This window comes from Trichechus manatus, unplaced genomic scaffold (genome assembly GCF_000243295.1).
Source record: "Trichechus manatus latirostris isolate Lorelei unplaced genomic scaffold, TriManLat1.0 scaffold00076, whole genome shotgun sequence".
NCBI lineage: Eukaryota > Metazoa > Chordata > Mammalia > Sirenia > Trichechidae > Trichechus > Trichechus manatus.
Window position 1 is genome coordinate 2,595,673 of NW_004444012.1, and position 21,028 is coordinate 2,616,700.

General features: G+C 38.4%; 1 protein-coding gene across 1 annotated transcript in view; it reads right to left on the reverse strand.

Annotated features, from left to right (window-relative positions):
* Positions 1-21,028, reverse strand: part of AQR (aquarius intron-binding spliceosomal factor) — a 113,775-nt gene that overhangs the window by 14,456 nt on the left and 78,291 nt on the right. Inside the window, 6 exon segments of the mRNA XM_023735095.1 lie at positions 6,609-6,779; positions 13,232-13,403; positions 13,733-13,920; positions 14,972-15,043; positions 17,565-17,702; positions 19,723-19,932. Of these exon segments, the coding sequence (XP_023590863.1) occupies positions 6,609-6,779; positions 13,232-13,403; positions 13,733-13,920; positions 14,972-15,043; positions 17,565-17,702; positions 19,723-19,932 (951 nt within the window).

Here is a 21,028-nt window from a genome sequence, read left to right on the forward strand (position 1 = left end):
ATAGAAAGTCATAGGAGCAGAATTGAGGCAATGGAACACAGAATTAATGAGACCTGACGATAAAGCACTTGACACCAACTTATTTAAGGAAAGATGAGATAACAGAATTTAAAAAAATGAAGAAACTCTAAGAATTATGTGGGACTCTATCAACAGGAATAACCTATGAGTGATTGGAGTACCAGAACAGGGGGGGATAACAGAAAATTCAGAGAGAATTGTTGAAGATTTGTTGGCAGAAAACTTCCCTGATATTGTGAAAGATGACAAGATATCTATCCCAGATAACTCATCGAACCCCACACAAGGAAGATCCCAAAAGAAAGTCATCAAGACATATTATAATCAAAAAAAAAGATAAAGAGAGAATCTTAAGAGCCGCTAAGGATAAACGAAAGGTCATCTACAAAGGAGAGTCAATAAGACTAAGCTTGGACTACTCAGCAGAAACCATGCAGGCAAGAAGGCAATGGATGACATACATAAAGCCTTGAAGGAAAAAACTGCCAGCCAAGAATTATATATCCAGCAAAACTGTCTGTCAAATATGATGGGAAAATCAGGGCATTTCCAGATAAACAGAAGTTTAGGGAATTTGCAAAAACCAAACCAAAATTACAATAAATACTAAAGGAGTACTCCCATTAGAAAACCAATAACATCAGATAACAATCCAAGACTGGAACACAGGACAGAGCAGTGTTCTAGCTCTGTGCTCGGTATTTGGCTACAACAAATCCATCCAGATATCAAAGCAGATAGAGAAGTCACAAAAATAAATCAAAGCTAAAATGCTGAAAATAGGGAAACAGAGACATCAATATATAAAAGATGACAACATTAAAACAAAAAAGAGGACTAAAAAATGTAGTTATAGATCTTTCATATGGAGAGGAAGTCAAGGTGACATACGAAATAAAAGATTGGTTTAAACTTAGAAAAATAGGGGTAAATGTTAAGGTAACCACAAAGGAAACTAACAATCCTACAAGGTAACCACCAAGGAAACTAACAATCCTACACATCAAAATAAAAAACATAAAGACTCAGCAAATAGAAAATCAACAACAATGAAAAAGATGAAAAGAAAATACATAAAGAAAAACGACTCAGCACAGAAAATTAAGTGGAACAAAAAACTATTAACACCCCCCACACACAACAAAGACATTAAAATGACAACACTAAATGCATACCTATCAATAATTACGCTGAATGTAAATGGACTAAATACAGCAATAAAGAGACAGACAGTGGCAGAATGGACCAAAAAACATGATCCATCTATATGCTGCCTACAAGAGACACAACTTAGACTCAAAGACACAAACAAACTAAAACTCAAAGGACGGAAAAAAATATATCAAGCAAGCAACACTCAAAAAAGACCAGGAGTGGCAATATTAATCTCTGACAAAATAGACTTTAAAGTAAAATCCACCACAAAGGATAAGGAAGGACACTATATAATGATTAAAGGGTCAATACACCAGGTGCACATAACTATAATAAATATTTATGCACCCAATGACAGGGCTCCAAAATACGTAAAACAAACTCTAACAGCATTGAAAGGAGAGAGAGACAGCTCCACAATAATAGTAGGAGACTTCAACACACCACTTTTGGTGAAGGACAGAACATCCAGAAAGTTCAATAAAGACACGGAAGATCTAAATGCCATGATCAACCAACTTGATCTCATAACATATACCGAACACTCCACCCAACAGAGGCCAAGTATACTTTTCTTTTCCAATGCACATGGAATATTCTCCAGAAGAGACCACATATTATGGCAAAAAGCAAGCTTTAACAGAATCCAAAGCAACAAAATATTACAAAACTTTTCTGAACATAAAGCCATAAAAGTGGAAATCAGTAACAGAAAAAGCAAGGAAAAAAAAATCAAACACATGGAAACTGAACACCACCTTGCTCAAAAACTACTGCGATATAGAAGAAATTAAGGATGGAATAAAAAATTCACAGAATCAAACGAGAATGAAAACATATCCTACCAAAACCTTTGGGATACAGCAAAAGCAGTGCTCAGAGGTCAATTTATAGCAATAAATGCACACATCTAAAAAGAAGCATGGGCCAAAATCAAAACATTAACCCTAAAACTCGAACAAATTGAAATAGAGCAGCAAAAGAAGCTCTTGGGCACCAGAAGAAAGCAAATAATAAAAATTAGAGGAGAATTAAATGAAATAGAGAATAGAAAAACAATTGAAAGAGTTAACAAAACCAAAAGCTAGTTCTTTGAAAAGATAAACTCGATAAACCATTGGCCAAACTAACAAAAGAACACAGGAGAGGAAGCAAATAACCTAAATAAAAAATGAGATGGGCGATATCACAACAGACCAAAATGAAATTAAAAGAATCTTAACAGAATACTATGAAGAACTATACTCTAACAAATTTGAAAACCTAGAGGAAATGGAAAAATTTCTAGAAACACACCACCTAAATAACTAACACAAACAGAGGTAGAACAACTAAATAAACCCGAAACAGAAGAGGAGACTGAAATGGTAAGTAAGAAACTCCCAACAACAAAAAAAAAGCCCTGGTCCTGATGGTTTACCTGGGGAATTCTACAAAACTTTCAGAGAACAGTTAACACCACTACTACTAAAGGTATTTCAGAGCATAGAAAAGGATGGAATATTCTCAAACTCATTCTATGAAGCCAGCGTAACCCTGATACCAAAACCAGGTAAAGACATCACAAAAAAAGAAAATTACAGACCAATATCTCTCATGAACATAGACGCAAAAATCCTCAACAAAATTCTAGCCAATAAAATTCAACAACATATCAAAAAATAACTCACCATGATCAAGTGGGATTTATACCACGTACGCAAGGATGGTTCAATATCAGAAAAACAATCAAGGTAATCCATCACATTAATAAAAGACAAGAACCACATGATCTTCTCAATCAATGCAGAAAAGGCATTTCACAAAGTCCAACAACCATTCATGATAAAAATTCTCAGCAAAGTAGGAATAGAAGGGAAATTCCTCAACATAATAAAGGGCATTTACACAAAGATAACGGCCAACATCATTCTAAATGGAAAGAGGCTGAAAGCATTCCCGCTGAGAACGGGAACCAGACAAGGATGCCCTTCATCACCACTCTTATTCAACATTGTGCTGGAGGTCCTAGCCAGAGCAATTAGGCTAGAAAAAGAAATAAAGGGCATCCAAATTGGTAAGGAAGAAGTCAAAGTATCCCTATTTGCAGATGATAAGATCTTAAACACAGAAAACCCCAAAGAATCCACAAGAAAACTACTGGAACTAATAGAAGATTTCAGCAAAGTATCAGGATACAAGATAAACATACAAAAATTCCTCTATACCAACAAAGAAAACTTCGAAGAGGAAATCACCAAATCAATACCATTTACAATAGCCCCCAAGAAGATAAAATACTTAGGAATAAATCTAACCAGAGACGAGAAAGACCTATACAAAGAAAACTACAAGACACTACTGCAAGAAACTAAAAGAAACCTACGTAAGTGAAAAAACATACCTTGTTCATGGATAGGAAGACTCCACATTGTGAAAATGTTTATTCTACCCAAAGCTATCTACAGATACAATGCAGTCTCGATCCAAATTCCAATGGATTTTTTAATGAGAAGGAGAAACAAATCACCAACTCCATATGGAAAGGGAAGACGCCTTCGATAAGTAAAGCATTACTGAAGAAGAACAAAGTGGGAGGCCCCACACTACCTGATATTAGAACGTATTATACCTCCATGGTAGTCAAAAAGCCTGGTACTGGTACAACAACAGATACACAGACCAGTGGAACAGAATTGAGAATCCACACGTAAATTCATCCACCTATGAGCAGCTGACATTTGACAAAGGCCCAAAGTCTATTAATTGGGGAAAAGACAGTCTCTTTAACAAATTGTGCTGGCATAACTGGATATCCATCTGCAAAAACATGAAACAAGACCCATACCTCACACCATGCACAAAAACTAACTCAAAATGGATCAAAGACCTAAATATAAAATGATAAATGGAAGAAAAAATAGGGACAACACTAGAAGCCCTAATACAGGGCATAAACAGAATATAAAGTAACAATGCACAAACACCAGAAGAGACACTAGATAACTGGGAGCTCCTAAAAATCAAACACTTAGGCTCATCAAAAGACTTCACCAAAAGAGTAAAAACACAACCTACAGACTGGGAAAAAATTTTTGGCTATGACAAATCCAATCAGCATCTAATCTCTAGAATCTACAAGATACCTCAAAACTTCAACAATAGAAAGACAGATAATCCAGCTAAAAAATGGGCAAAGGATATGAACAGGCACTTCACCAAAGAAAACATTCAGGCAGCTAACAGATACTTGAGGAAATGCTCACAATCATTAGCCATTAGAGAAATGCAAATCAAAACTACAAGGAGACACCATCTCACCCCAACAAGGCTAGTATTAATCCAAAAAACACAAAATAATAAATGCTGGAGAGGGTGTAGAGAGACTGGAACACTTATATACTGCTGATGGGAATGTAAAATGGTACAACCACTTTGAAAATCGATTTGGCGCTTCCTTAAAAAGCTAGAAATAGGAGTACCATATGACCCAGCAATCCCCCTCCTTGGAATATATCCTAGAGAAATAAGAGCTGTCACACGAATAGATATATGCACACCCATGTTCACTGCAGCACTGTTCACAATAGCAAAAAGACGGAAAGAACCTAGAAGCCCATCAATGGACAAATGGATAAACAAATTATGGTATATTCACACGATGGAATACTACCAAATGATAAAGAATAACAATGAATCTGTGAAACATCTCATAACATGGATGAATCTGGAAGGCATTATGCTGAGCGAATTTAGTCAGTTGCAAACGGACAAATACTGTATGAGACCACTATTATAAGAAATCAAGAAATGGCTTAAACACAGAAGAAAACATTCTTTGATGGTTACAAGGGTGGAGAGGGAGGGGGAGGGGTATTCACTAACTAGATAGTAGATAAGAATTATCTTAGGTGAAGGAAAGGACAACACACACTACAGGGGAAGTCAGCACAACTGGACTAAACCAAAGCCAAGAAGTTTCCTGAATACAACCAAACACTTCGAGGGACAGAGTAGCAGGGGCGGGGGGTCTGGGGACCATGCTTTCAGGGGACATCTAGGTCAACTGACATAACAAAGTTTATTAAGAAAATGTTCTGCATTCCACTTTGGTGAGTGGCACCTGGGGTCTTAAAAGTTAGCGAGTGGCCATTTAAGATACATCAATTGGTCCCAACTCACCTGGAGCAAAGGAGAATGAAGAACACCAAAGACACAAGGAAAGTATTAGCCCAAGAAATAGAAAAGGCCACAGAAACCAGAGACTCCATTAGCCTGAGACCAGAAGAACTAGATGGTGCCCAGCTACCACCAATGACTTCCTTGACAGGGAACACAACAGGGAGTCCCTGACAGAGCAGGAGAAAAGTGGGGTGCAGAACTCAAATTCTAGTAAAAAGACCATACTTAATGGTCTGACTGAGACTGCAGGGACCCCAGAAGACATGGCCCCAGGACTCTCTGTTAGCCTAGAACCGAAACCATTCCCAAAGCCAACTCTTCAGACAAAGATTAGACTGGACTATGGGACATAAAATGATACTCGTGAAGAGGGTGTTTCTTAGCAGCTCCTCTCTGGAGGGGAGAAGCCAAAAAGGGACAGGAGCTGGTTAAGTGGACACGGGAAATCCGGGGTGGAAAGGAGGAGTGTGCTGTCATATTATAGGGAGAGCAGCTAGGGTCACATAGCAATGTATGCATAAATTTCTGTATGGAAAACTGACTTGAACTATAAACTCTTACTTAAAGCACAAAAGAAAAATAATAATATTGCATTTAAGCTTGTTATTTTATCTAATATATTCAACCTTTCATTAATAAAATCAAGCACCTTTTTATTGATATCACTCCATCATATTGTATAAAAATAAAAAAGTATAAAAAATAATCCTAAGGTCTGGATGCACTTTACAACCTTCTGTTTACCCAAGGCAAAACACATCTCCACATACAGTAAAAAGCAATACAAATTGTACTTTTACAAAACAAAATAAAAAATGCTTCAGCTCACAGTTCTATAACAGTATATAAATTATGTGATTTCATTATCCAGCATTTTACTAACAAAAAATTTTAGAAACATTTATTTCTAATTACAATCAACAAAACTACTCCAGTGTGTTAGCTGATATAGAAGTTCACAGAAAATCAGTAAAACTAATCAGATAGGATTGCCAGAGAATTATTTATAGTCCCTATTATTTCATTTCCACCTGTATCTTAAAAGGGAGATGCCATAGAGACAAAATGGAACAATATAAATCACTCATAACAAATACATGCCTTTCCATTTTACCAGCATAACAAATAAGAGAAAACACTGTACTCATACCTTATTTGGTCTTCCAATCAATGGATTGCTCCCACATCGTCTATAATATAAATCACTCATAACAAATACGTGCCTTTCCATTTTACCAGCATACAAATAAGAGAAAACACTGTACTCATACCTTATTTGGTCTTCCAATCAATGGATTGCTCCCACATCGTCTATTGATGATATCACGAATGAGGTGTTTTTGCCCGTTGTATGTTGTCAGAATACTGATCTTGTCAGCAGGGTAACCAAGCAGACACATGTACATAAAAAGTGCTACTACATATTCCGCCTCTCCCAGATTCTGTAATGCAAACATAATCAGGATTTGCACATGTCTCCTTTGGTTCTCAATTTTATGGAGATAATGGTTAATCAAGCAATTTGTTCACTTACCACACCACAGGAAGCGAAGAGTTAGCAACCTGAGCAATAAAATAACCTTTTATAAAACCGAGGGATGACTTCATCCTAGTTTAACAACAATAAAATACAGTACGTGCTAATAACTTTCCTTTGACATTTACAATGTATTTGCAATACATGGAACAATCATGAAATAAAACAGTGACTTAAAGGCGGGATATTCCTGGGACCACAGCAATCACAACAAAGATTAATAAAAATCTGCTACAGGGCACAGTGCTCTTCCTTTTCCCTTATGCTTCTTAGTGCTTTTTTGTTCTGTTTTTCGTTTATGTTCTCTTACTGATGGTTGCCATATCTACCAGACCACTTCAGGTGGAAAGAAGATGTGGCCTCTAAGTGGCCAGTCTGGCTTACTGTTACATTAGAGGCTCTGGTTAAAGACTAGTGGGAAGGAGCTTAAAACCAACGGCTTAACTGAACTTGTAAGAGAGGAATCATACATAAGGCTGTTCAGTTCAGGAGAAAATACATTCAAAGTACTAGATGAAAGAAGAAATTCAAATGAGAACATAAACAGAACATGAAAATAAAAAAACAAAGGCAGGAAGATGAATTTCATGTAAAGGCAATAGGAAAATTACAGTAAGATCTTCAGAAAAATCATTTCTATCCTGGTTCTTGATTACGGACTCACACAGCCTAATTATCTCTGTCACTTAAATTTTCTAGTTCTTTGGAGCCCTGGTGGCACGAATGGTAATGCACTCAGCTGCTAACCAAAAGGTTGGCAGTTCAAACCCACTCAGAAGCAGAAAGACCTGGCGATCTGCTTCCGTAAAGATTACAGCCAAGAAAACCCTACAGAGCAGTTCTACTCTGTCACATGGGGTTGCTATGAGTTGAAAACAACTCAGCAGCACCAAGTAACAACAGAGTGACTTGAAAGACAGGAGGTAAAAGGATCCACCTGACTATACAAATCTTTCCCATTTTATGTATCAGCAGTGAACTACATTTATCTAAGCAACAGCTCTAATACAGATAAAAGAACAAACTGGGAAATGTGAAAATGGCCATAATAAAAGCTAGGGTTGAAATTCAGCTTTCAAGACGTGTATTTTTGGCAAGACTGACACAATGAGTCCTCAACAAATAGGAACCTTTTCTTTATTCACATGAAAATTGAATGTTAGCCAATTTGGGACTTTGCTCAAAAGTCAGACATGAGGTATTAACAATAAAACAACATGAAATATATTTTAACAAACATTTTAGAACTCTCTCCAAAAATTCCAGTCCCTGCAAATTATTCACTTTTATTCATTCATCTGTCTATTCATCCTCTTCCCTTCAGACACTAATTCCTCCAATGTTATCACTTATATGTGGAGTGCTTTTATTTGGGGTAAAATGTCTTCAACTCTTCAGAAATTTCTTTAATAGTAGCAAATCATTTTAAAATGTATTTATTTTTCAAGAGTTGGGCTTAATGAATAAGGAAACACATAATCTACACAATAATGTTTCAGATCAATACTATGGTATAGCACAGGTAATGCAAGTAACTGAAAAAGAAATTCTAAAAACAATATGTAATGAAAACATAAGAGAAATACCGACAGATATTTAGTAGCCTTCCAAGGTGGCTATAGAAAGATATCACTCATTTGAGTCAAGTTTTGGTATTTTCAAAGTTGTCACTTAAAAGTCACATCTATTCTCAGGCTTTAACTATACAAATGAAGAGTAATTTGATTTTAAAAAACAAAACATTCGGAGGAAAAATAAGATCATCATGAGCTATATCTGCTGTTGTTAGGTGCCGTCAAGCCAGTTCTGACTCATTGCGACCCTAAGTACAACAGAACGAAACACTGCCCGGTCTGCGCCATGCTCACAATCACTGCTATGTTTGAGCCCATTATTGCAGCCACTGTGTCAACTCATCTCATTGAGGGTCTTCCTCTTTTACTGACCCTCTGCTTTACCAAGCATGATGTCCTTCTCCAGGGACTGGTCCCACCTGATAACATGTCCAAAGTACGTGAGACAAAGTGTCGCCATACTCGCTTCTAAGGAGCAGTCTGGCTGTACTTCTTCCAAGACAGATTTGTTCCTCCTTGTGGCAGTCCATGGTATATTCAATATTCTTCACCAACACCAGAATTCAAAGGCATCAATTCTTCTTCCATCTTCCATACCCATTGTCCAGCTTTCACATGTACATGTGGCGACTGAAAATACCTCAGCTTGGGTCAGGAGCATCTTAGTCCTCGGAGTGACATCTTTGCTTTTTAACACTTCAAAGAGGTCTTTTGCAGCAGATTTGCCCAATGCAATACGTCCTTTGATTTCTTGACTGTTGCTTCCATGGGCACTGATTGTGGATCCAAGTAAAATGAAATCCTTAACAACTTCAGTCGTTTCTCCATTTATCATGATGTTGCCTACTGGTCCAGTTGTGAGGATTTTTGTTTTCTTCATGTATAGGTGTAATCCATACTGAAGGCTGGGGTCTTTCATCTTCATCAGTAAGTGCTTCAAGTCCTCTTCACTTTCCGCAAGCAAGGTTGTGTCATCTGCTTATGACAGGTTGTTAATGTGTCTTCCTCCAATCCTGATGCCACGTTCTTCTTCATATAGTCCAGCTTCTCGGATTATTTGCTCAGCACACAGACTGAATAAGTATGGTGAAAGGATACAACTCTGACTCACACCTGTCCTGATTTTAAACCATGCAGTATTCTCTTGCTCTGTTCGAACAACTGCCTCTTGGTCTCTGTACGGGTTTCTCATGAACACAATTAAGTGTTCTGGAACTCCCACTCTCTACAATGCTATCCACAATTTGTTATGATCCACGCAGTCAAATGCCTTTGCATAGTCAATAAAACACAGGTAAACATCCGCCTGGTATTCTCTACTTTCAGCCAAGATCCATCTGACATTAGCAATAATATCCCTTGTTCCACATCCTCTTCTGAATCCAGTGGCATTTTTGGCAGTTCTCTGTCAGTGTACTACTACAAGCATCTTTTAATTATCTTCAGCATAATTTTACCTGCATGTGATATTGTTCGATAATTTCCATTGGATCCACATTCCGTTGGACTCCTTTTCTTTGGAATAGGCACGTATATGGATCGCTTATGGTCAGTTGGCCAGGTAGCTGTCTTCTAAATTTCCTGACATGGACGAGTGAGTGCTTTCACCATTGCGCTCATTTGTTGAAACATCTCAATTGGTATTTTGTCAATTCCTGGAGCCTTGTTTTTCACCAACGCCTTTGGTGCAGCTTGAACTTTTTCCTTCAGTACCATCGGTTCTTGATCACATGCTGCCTCTTGAAATGGCTGAACATTGATCAATTCTTTTCGGTATAGTGACTCTGTATATTCCTTCCATCTTCTTTTGATGCTTCCTGCCTCATTCAATTTTTTGCCTATAGAATCCTTCAACATTTCGACTCGAGGCTTGAATTTTTTCTTCAGTTCTTTCAGCTTGAGAAATGCCAAGCATATTCTTCCCCTTTGGTTTTCTAACTCCAGGTTTTTGCACATTTCATTATAATACTTTACCTTGTCTTCTCGAGCCGCTCTTTGAAATCTTCTGTTCAGCTCTTTTACTTCATCATTTCTTCCTTTCACTTTAGCTACTCGACGTTCAAGAGCAAGTCTCAGAGTCTCTTCTGACATCCATTTTGGTCTTTTTTTTCTGTCTTTTTAATGACCTTTTGCTTTCTTCAAGTATGATGTCCTTGATGTCATCCCATAACTCATCTGGTCTTTGGTCATTAGTGTTCACTGTGTCAAATCTGTTCTTGAGATGGTCTCTTAAATTAAGGTGGGATACACTCAAGGTGGCAGTTTGGCACTTATGGACTTGTTTTTAATTTTTTTCAGCTTCAACCTGAACTCCCATATGAGCAACTGATGGTCTGTTTCGCAGCCGGCCCCTGGCCTTGTTCTAACTGATGATACTGAGCTTCTCCCTCATCTCTTTCCACAGATGTAGTCGATTTGATTCCTGTGTATTTCATCCAGTGAGATCTACGTGTATAATAAACCCATTGCCACAGAGTTGATTTTGACTCATAGCAACCCTACAGTATAGAGTAGAACTGTCCCATCACATAGGGTTTCCAAGGCTGTAAATCATTACAGAAGCAGACTGCCACATCTTTCTCCCGAGGAGCAGCTGGTGGGTTCGAACTGCTGACCTTTTTGTTAGCAGCCGAGTGCTTTAACTACTGTGCCACCAGGGTTCCTTCTCCAAGTGTATAGTCGCTGTTTATGCTGTTGATAAAAGGTATTTCCAATGAATAAGTCATCGGTCTCACAAAATTTTATCATGCAATCTCCTGCATCGTTTCTACCACCAGTCACATTTCTCAACTACTGATCCTTCTTTGTTTCCAACTTTCATATTTCAATCACCAGTAATTATCAATGCATCTTGATGGCATGTTGGAGCAATTTCAGACTGTAGAAGTTGGTAAAAATCTCTAATTTCTTCATCTTTGGCGTTAGTGGCTGGTGAGTTAATCTGAATAATAGTGGCATTAACTGGTCATTGTTATAGGCGTATGGATATTATCCTATCACTGACAGTGTTGTACTTCAGGAAAGATCTGGAAATGTTCTTTTTGATGATGAATGTGATGTCATTCCTCTTTGTCATTCCCAGCATAGTAGATCATATGATTATCTGATTCAAAATGGCCAATAACGGTCTGTTTCTGCTCACTAGTGCCCAGAACACTGATCTTCAAGTGTTCCACTTCATTTTTGACAACTTCCAATTTTCCTTGATTCATACTTCATATATCCCACATTCCGATTATTAATGGACATTTGCAGCTGTTTCTTCTCATTCTGAGTCATGCCACATCAACAAATGAAGGTCCCAAAAGCTTTACTCCTTCCATGTCATTAAAATTAACTCTCCTTTGAAGAAGCAGCTCTTCTCCGGTCGTATTTTGAGTGCCTTCCAACGGGAGGGTCTCATCTTCCAGCACTACATCAGACAACAACCTGCTGTTATCTATAACGTTTTCACTGGCCGGTTTTTTCCCAAGTAGATCGCCAGGTCCTTCTTGCCAGTCTGACAGTCTGGAAGCTCTGCTGAAACCTATTCACCGTGGGTAACCCTGCTGGTATTTGAAACACCGGTGGCACAGCTTCCAGCATCACAGCAACACACAAGCCACCAAAGTACAACAAACTGACAGACAAGTGGTGGGAGCTCTATCTGTACGTACACATTTTAGCCAGTGATATATGATGTTTTCTCATATATAACTCAAGATCTTTAATTTACATAATAACATACATTGGGTATTTTGCTGTAAAGACAAAAAAGAAAACTGAGAATCACCCTAAATGTTATCATCTTAAGACTATCATCTTTTGATGTATATCCTGCCAGATTATTTTATATAGATTATTTGTATATATTTTAGATAATTTGTGTATATTTCCATATGCATGTTTTCATGTTCCTTTTTAAGAATAAATGGAACACTATAGATACTGCTTTGCGACCTGATTTCTTTCATTTAATGTAACAAATATTTTTTGTATCAGTAAATAAAATTATATTATTACCATTCTTAGTTGCTATTCAGCGTTTCATTATATGGAAAAAGGAATAATGTAATCAATCCCTACTAACAGGCATTTAGGTTGTTTCTCATTTCCAAAATAATCTGCAATAAAGAAAACCATGTGATGAATATTTTTACATATAAACCTTGGCAACACCAGGCCAGTTATTTCTTTAGGATAAACTCCTAGAAATGGGAACCTTAATTTTTATACATATTGACAAATTTGCCCACCAAGTTACTTTCCCACTAGCAATGCAGAAGTGTAGAACTTCCCCAAATATACTACAACAGTAAATACTGTCAAACAGGTGAAAAACCGTCCATTGAGTGATACTCGGTAGAAATCTGTATCTTTGTTTATGAATTGTGTATTCTTATCCTTATCACATTTTTCTGTTGGGGTGTCGATTTTTTAAAAAGTGATTTATAAGATATACATATTAAATGTTAAATGTTGATAATAAATTTTGCTCTCAAATCAATCAATATTTTTAGGATTTCTGCCTCTGGTAACATGGTTAGGAAGAGCCTCCTCACCCCAACATCATATACTCATCATTATTTTCTTCTAGTACTTTCAAGTATGTTTACAGTTTCTTTTCTTTAATGTATATACCTCTAATCCACCTGAAATTTATTTTTTTGTGTTCTGTTTGAGGTGGGGACCTAATTTTCCTTGTTTTCAATGGCTAGCCAAATCGTTCGCTTATCACTGATTTAGGTAGTAATTCAGCCAGGCAAATGCGAAATAAACTTAAAAGCTTCATGTTTTTTCTTACCTGATAAAAGTAAGGATTAGGTTCAGATTCTCCGACTCCTTGAAAGTCTTCCACATTAATGAGCTGGAAGTCATACAGCAATCCAGCATTTGCTGTACTGAACTCCGGCAAGAGCTGCACATGGGGCAAGTTTCCTAGATTCTTGTATCTCCAGTTGTAGAGGTTGCACAAGCTTTCCAAAAACAAACCCCCAAAAAGGGGATTAGCAATGTAAAATTCCTTTTAGTATACATAAAATCCCTTTTACTATACATAAGGTGGGAACCTTAAGAAAGGGAAATGAATACACAGTGAAGAGAAGCCCTGAGATTATTAGTCACTTAAAAAAATCTTCATGAACACAATGAAGGAAGGAAGTTATTTCCGTCAATGTACCTCTCATTTGTCAATTAAGCTCCTGGAGAGCAGGGCATGCTAGCAGCCTATATAACAGATGTTCACAAACTCTAGGGCCACTGACCTGAGGGCCTAAACAGCAGTGATTCACTTTGTCTCCTTTACCTTGCTCTGGCTCTCCCCTGGGCATCCAGGTCCACAGTCGGAACGCCAACGCGGACGAAGCGCGTGAAGAGGGACTGCTCCATGTTGGAATACTTCTGAAAGGCCATGTTCTTAATGACTGGAGGTAACTGGTGATGATCACCAATCATAATCCATCGTTTCAGCCGGCTAAACCCGTCCTGAGGGTTCTAGAAAAGTGAGGAAATGGCAAAACAGTCTAATTTGAAGTTTCCAACTTGTGACATAAGAGTTTTATTCTCTCTAAACTGCATCATTGGCTTATAGATCCTCTACGTTCACCAGCTCCACAAAGAGGAATCTGGTAAAAGTACAGAATGACTTGTGAATCAAGTTTGGCACCACTGCTCCTGGCTGATGGTGGGCAAGGGATGATGGAGGATCTGAGAAAGCAAGCATGGAACCATCCTACTTTAACAGGTCTGGGGGCTCAGGTTCAGCATCAGGCACAGGGGGCAGAAGGAGAGACACATGATCAAGAAGGGAAATGGAGAGATGTCAAAGCAAACACCTTGTATCAAAATTATGCTCAGGGCCAGTTCTGAATCCCCCAAAGCAGTAAAAACTATTTTCTTTAATTTCCTACACAACTACTTCAATTTCCTACTCTATATGTCTCCTTGTTCCTTGAAACATATCCTGATAAAATGTATTGTAAGTTCCAAATAATTTGGCTTATAAAACAACTTTCAGAACCTAATCTGTTTGTAAATTGGAGCAGTCTCTATCCTTAAATTTGGAATTCCCCATTTTGTTGTTAATGCTTCAATAGTAAAGACTACTGTACAGTAAGAAGCATTCTTAAACATTATCATTTAGGCCTCAAAAATTTAGGCCTCAAATAAAGAAAAGCAGTGTACTCAGGGTACATCAGAAAATTCTAGAAACAACTTTAACAAAATAAGCAAAAAAAAAGCTACCTTCCAAACTGCTTAACAATCTAATTTTCTTGATTATAATTACCAAGTCTTTTCAAAACCACTTTATAGAGATAAACTATAAATTTTTCAATAGTACTCCCAGAGACAATACAAACTACTAAATAACCAGTGAATACATTAAAGGAAGTTTACAGGCTTAAAACAGAACACTAAATATACTAACATTAAGGATAATGCGTAACTGTGGCAACTGGCACCCCAAAACCGTGGAGCTTTCTGATGGTGCCCCCAGAATTCTGAAAAGCCTATTTTCTATCTGCCTCAGATCTTAATTTCTTACCTGTAAAAGAAGAGGTATAAAAGTCTCTATCTCCAGAATCTGAGCAGCCTCTTCCATTAAAATGTTGTCATACTGAGAAAGGAAGAAAGGGGAAAACCTGTCAAAAAGACAGCTAAAAAGCCAAACCACGATGACCATAATAACCATTCAAAAAGACCCAAATAATTTCAGATAAAAATAACGTACAAATTCCTCGAGCAGAAGACCGCATCGTTTTATTTGTCCTTACGCTCCTACTTCACTAGTTCAAGTCTTTAACCTGAGGGAAGCACCCCAAGTGCGCAACTCTGCTCTGAGGGGCTCTCGCGTATCATTTCTTAGATTACAACATTGACACTTCTCAACTCAGCTCATTCAGTTCTACGTAACGAGAGTCCATTTATAACTGTACAGGAGGCCAGCGCCGTTGGCACTCTTAGGCTAGGTGGTGTTCTGGGGTAATTTTTTTCCCCTCATGAATCCTACTAGCACTCCACAATCTACTTCTCTCTCACCCCTGGGCACCCAATCCATCACCCACGCATGTCAATTCTGCCTTCAAAACGACCTCCCGAGCCCATTCATGCCCCTTGTTTCTCCCACCACTCCCACGCTAGTCCTGGCCCCCACTGTGAGTACTGCCATCAAACTACTTACTAGTCCCTCCCCTTCCTGTCTCGCCTCTTCTCAACCACCAACACAACAGTCCTAGGGCTATATCACCTCCAGGTTTTACACCCTTCACTGGCTTCCCACAGTCTTAGGAAAACCCCTTAACGTGGCCTGCAGGGCTCTGAAGAAAGCTGGCCCCCACATCTCTCCCACCTCGTCTGTCATCTTTTCTCACTTGCTAAGCTTCAGCCACACTGACCTGTTTCAGTTTCGCAGGAATGGCAAAGCCTTTCCTGCCTCAGGTCCTTTGCACACACTAATCTCTCCTCATTTTCTGTCTGGTTAGGTCTTTCATATCCTCTAAGTACCAGCTTAGAGCTCCCTTTACGAGGCATTCTCTAACCTCCCGGTCAACGCTGATCTCACAGTATTCCATTCCCTTGTCTCACAGCACATCACAGTCCGCACATCGCCTTGTTTAACGTCTGTATCCTCCCACTAATCTAGTGTCTAGCCCGGTTCCCGGTAATGCCAAGCACAGTTCATTTCTTTTCTGGGGAGGCAGAAGTAGGGGGAGCATATTTACCCTTAATGCTTGATTGTACTTCTCTTTTGAACTAATTTTTTATATGTTCTATAATTTCTGTGTTGCTCATTCTTCCAAAATGTAACTATATTTGTCTAGGATTTGGTAGCCTAGCTAGATTCCATAGTTTCAGAAAAATGTTAAACTCTTAAACTAGACGCATGTGTAAGTTTTATAAAAATAAAAGTTAAAAATAAAAATATAAAATCCTAAGGGATACAATCAGCACTCATGCTGACTACCTTTAGATGTGCTGCGTGATGTAAGTATAGAAAATGACTAATGTAAATTTGGTAAGTTATGACTAATGTCTTCAGAATGCATTTGAAAGGCTGCAATGAAAGCATAAAATGCTAATTATGATTGTATCATTTCCCTTTGTTATTAAACTGATATGATTTAATATCAAACTTGAAGGTATATTTTATAAGAACAAAATATTTAGGTGAAAATTCTCACTAATAATCTCCAACAGGGTAAGTTCACAGCACCGGGTAAGTTCACACTACCTCTTAATAAATTACCATATCTGTCCTACCTTGTGGCTGAGGAACCTTCCCTGCAAGATAACAACAGTTCTATCTCCTTGAATTTATTTAGCACCTATCTTCCAGTGAGCTCATAACATCTTAAAACTGTCAGTTACTTTCATCAACAACAAATGTTTTGTTCACCTTGAAGTTAAACCAGCACACAAACCTTAATTTTAAACAACAGCTAACTCGGCTGCGGGAAGTTAACGTTAACACCTGAGTTTAAGCCAGAATCGCTAGCTAAATCGGAAAGTTTGAAAATTCCAACTCACTGCTCCATCATTCATTACGTTCCACATCAACTGAGTCACAGGCTAACAGGGTATCTCACCTTTTAACCTTCCTCCTGTCTTAGTCACGCGACGAGGTCATTTTAAATTCTCTATATGAGTATTCCATATCCTCATATGGAAGGCTTTTCATTTACTCAGTGATCAAACAACCTGGCACTGGATGTGTGCTCAACATGTGAATACAAGCACAGAGATGTCTAACATGCGAAAACTATAGTCAAATGTTCTTTTTATAGCTTATAGTTCTGTTTGAAGAGCTTTTTAACAGGTTAAGTGATACTCAGTGACAACAAACTAATCCACCTTAACAAATACCACAATTTGGCTAGACAATCATATGGTTACAACGTTATTTAACGAACACCACCAGTAAACAGATTTAGGCAAATCAGATTCAGAATTCCCTAAACATATAAATCTGTGATATTACAATTTGCTTTTAAAAGAGACATTTTTACATAGTTATAAATGTAGACTTCAAGAAGATGTGAGTCAATCGCCAATGGAAATGGCCTTGGTAGTTAAAATAAAAGAAACGGAAAACCAACAGCGGAACAGCTGATAAGCGAAGGAACTAAAACAGACTTCACCTTGAAACCTAACTTGACCAAGTCGTGTCGTTTTAAGGCAGCGTGAGTACAGGTCATGGCAATTACTTTGGCCTCCTTCACCAGAAGGTATTTAGATCTGTCCAGCCCACTTCGAAGCAGTTCAGAGGCTCTGAATTCCTATGGGGGTGGGGAGGGAAGGAAAGAGACAACATGTTTAGGAAAATAAACAGTTGATTCATATATTCATATAATCCAGTCATATAATCCAGACTTAACACCTGAGAAATTAATATAACTATACAAAAAAAAAACAAAAACCCCAAAACCTGCTGCTGTCAAGTTGATTCCGACGCATAGTGACTCTACAGGACAGTGTAGAGCTGACCCACAGGGTTTCCAAGGAGCCGCTGGTGGAGTTGAACTGCTGACCTTTCAGTTAGCAGCCAAGCTCCTAACCCCTGCACCACCAGGGCTCCATTATCATCTACTAATTCTTACTATGTCTCTTTATACTAAGTCTAATGAATCATAACTCTGGTTCATTATTAGTTAGGTACTAACTGAGCTCCAACAATAGCTGATATTGAAGCTAGAATCTGGACTGTCTTTTGTGTAAGAAAATATTTACAACATAATATTTTTATATGCTAAATAAAGTATCAATCACCACTGTACCTGTACCACTCAAGGTCTCTCCAGGAACACAGGAACTATTTCTAATATGTTCCAATTCATTCACAACAATATATTCACAATAAAGGGAATTGTGAATTATTTATTTATTCAATTTATTCACAATAAATTGAATGCAGAGAACTGGTATTACAGAGAATGACGCAGCTGGAAAGCCAACTGCGGGGGGGTGAAGTAACGCAGAAATTAGCCACGGCACCGGGCAGAGACGGTGTTATCAGAGCCTCGGGGAGAGGGTACAGAACCAGCTGGAACCACAGCAGCTCAGCCCTGCACAGCCTGGTGCCACGGAGGAGAAAACAGAGGAAGCAAAGGGGCTGGGGGGAGAAACATCCTGGTTTCTCTATTCCTTTAACTCCCACCACATCTCGAATTGGCTAAACCCAGCCACAAGTCAGCTGACACGCTGTAAGGACCAGCCCCAGCTGCAGCCATGGCAGAGGCTCCCCCCGAGAACGGAGCAGGGAATGGCCACTAGATGGATGCTGAGAAGCAAACGGGCCCAGGCAGACTACCCAATGTCAAGCTTTGTCAGATCTGAGCTTTGCATCGTATTTACTTCAGACCTGGTTGACATTTCTTGATTTTTGTTAAATAATAAAACCACAGATACAAGTAAGGCAAACTGCATATCCTTCTCCCCATCCCCTTCCAAGGCAACTACTATTATGAATTGAGTATGCTTTAATCCTTTTGCTTTGTATTTATATAATCAAAAACACAACATATACTGTTTTGCAGGTTTGAAATTTTTATTATTAACATGCTGTATACCTATCATTTGTACCTGCCATCCACTCATCCACCCACCCAGCCATACATGCATTAGATATTCACCAAACACTACTATGTGTTAGATTCTAGGAAGTAGAGATACCACTGTACATCTAAGAGACACAAGGACAAAAGAGACAAAGTCCCTGTTCTTTTTACCTGGAGTAAGCCTCACCTTCTTACAGAGGAACCTGAGCCTGAATGGGATCCCTACAAGACTGCCACAGTCTTCCAAGGACGTCTGCCATGGAGTCTGTGAAAACTAGGGTGTAACCCCGACATCCCTGGATTCCAGACATACTCTGCTGTCCCCTTTGTGCAACAAAAATTCCTACTGCACCTTAATAATCAGGACCAATCATCCTGGCTAACAAGATAACAGTGCTTTTTGCCTACAGATCAAGGGGCATAAGGAATTCAGAATGGCCATGTGGCCGCCTCAAATTCTAATTTAAAAAACCATTCTCAAATCCCGATAGAAACAGTCTTTTCTTAAATACTGGAGATGTTTACAACAGAAACGTCTGAATAATAAAGATCCAATTCCCATCTTAATTTTTACTTTGTCTCTTAAACTATATTTTCAATAATCTCACATATAAGTAACAATTCATTCTGTGAGATCTGAACATTCTACATTTACTTAAAAAAAAAAAAAAAAAACAACACAAAAAAACAAAACCAAACTGAAAACCTTTAAAAGAAAGTTAAAAGACTTGAGATGCCTTACCTCAAGCTGAGTAAAAATTTTCTTAATATGCCTGAAACATCCCTCAGCAATTTCCATGTCTTCTTCATAGGATCTGCCTTTAAAAATGGGCTGAGGGGCATTCGCGAAGTACTCATGAAAAGGGAAGAAAGTGGCGATTTCCGCGACATCTGGCAAAGGATTACCTTTATTCTTCACTTTGCTGATATACTCTTCCCAACGAGACATTACCTGTAGGGAATAGGACTTGAGGTTAAATTCTAACTAATTATTATGTTTAAAATGACAAAATAAACAAGAAATCTAGTAAAAATGTGATCATTTAGGTAAAGGAGAAAAAATGTAGTCTTTGACCCAAAATGACAAGGTCTCATGCAAGTTACTGACAGATTATTCTTTTTTCATAAAAGTAACCTTTATGATCACAGAAAAAAAGGCTCTTTAGTGAAAAGCACAGCAACTGAAAAGACCTCAGGGTCATCTCATGGGACTTAATCTCAGACATTACAGATTCTCCATACATACTCAAGACAGTTTATTATTGACCCTATTTTTAAAAAAGCTCTCTGGGCTAAGAAATTCATTTTTTATCAGTATCTCAGTTTCTCTCCATATATGATTAACTCTAGTTTTAGCAACTTTTTAATCCATTTGGTTCTTTCCTACCCTTCTCCCAGATCTTTATAATTTTTGCAATTCTCTTCAGTACATTTATAAAGAACTTTTGATTAAACTGAGCATATATTCGAAAGCTTACTCCACAACTTTTGTGATATAGTTCACTTATATCCTTATACAATGTTAGCTAAGGAACTCTGGTGGCACAATGGTTAAGTGCTCAGCTGCTACCTGAAAGGTCAGCAGTATGAACCCACCAGCTGCTCCATGGGAGGAAAGATGTGGCAGTCTGCTTCCATAAAGATTACAGCCTTGGAAACCCGATGGGGCAGTCCTACTCTGTCCTTTAGGGTTGCTATGAGTCAGAACTGACTCTGGCACACAATACAGACACAGATAATGTTAGCTGGAGTGCCTCAGAGGTGCAACATGCTTGGCTGCTAACCGAAAGGCTGGAAGTTTGAGTTCATCAAGAGGTGCCTCAGAAGAAAGACCTGGCAAAATATCAGCCACTGAAAATCCTTTGGCGCACAGTTCTACTGTGATACACACGAGGCGCCATGAGTCAGAATGGGCTCAACGGGAATGCTGGGTAATGTCTCTGTCACTAACAGCCAGTTCCTACTTAACCTCCGTTGAAAATCCTTTGGCGCACAGTTCTACTACGATACACGAGGCGCCATGAGTCAGAATGGGCTCAACGGGCATG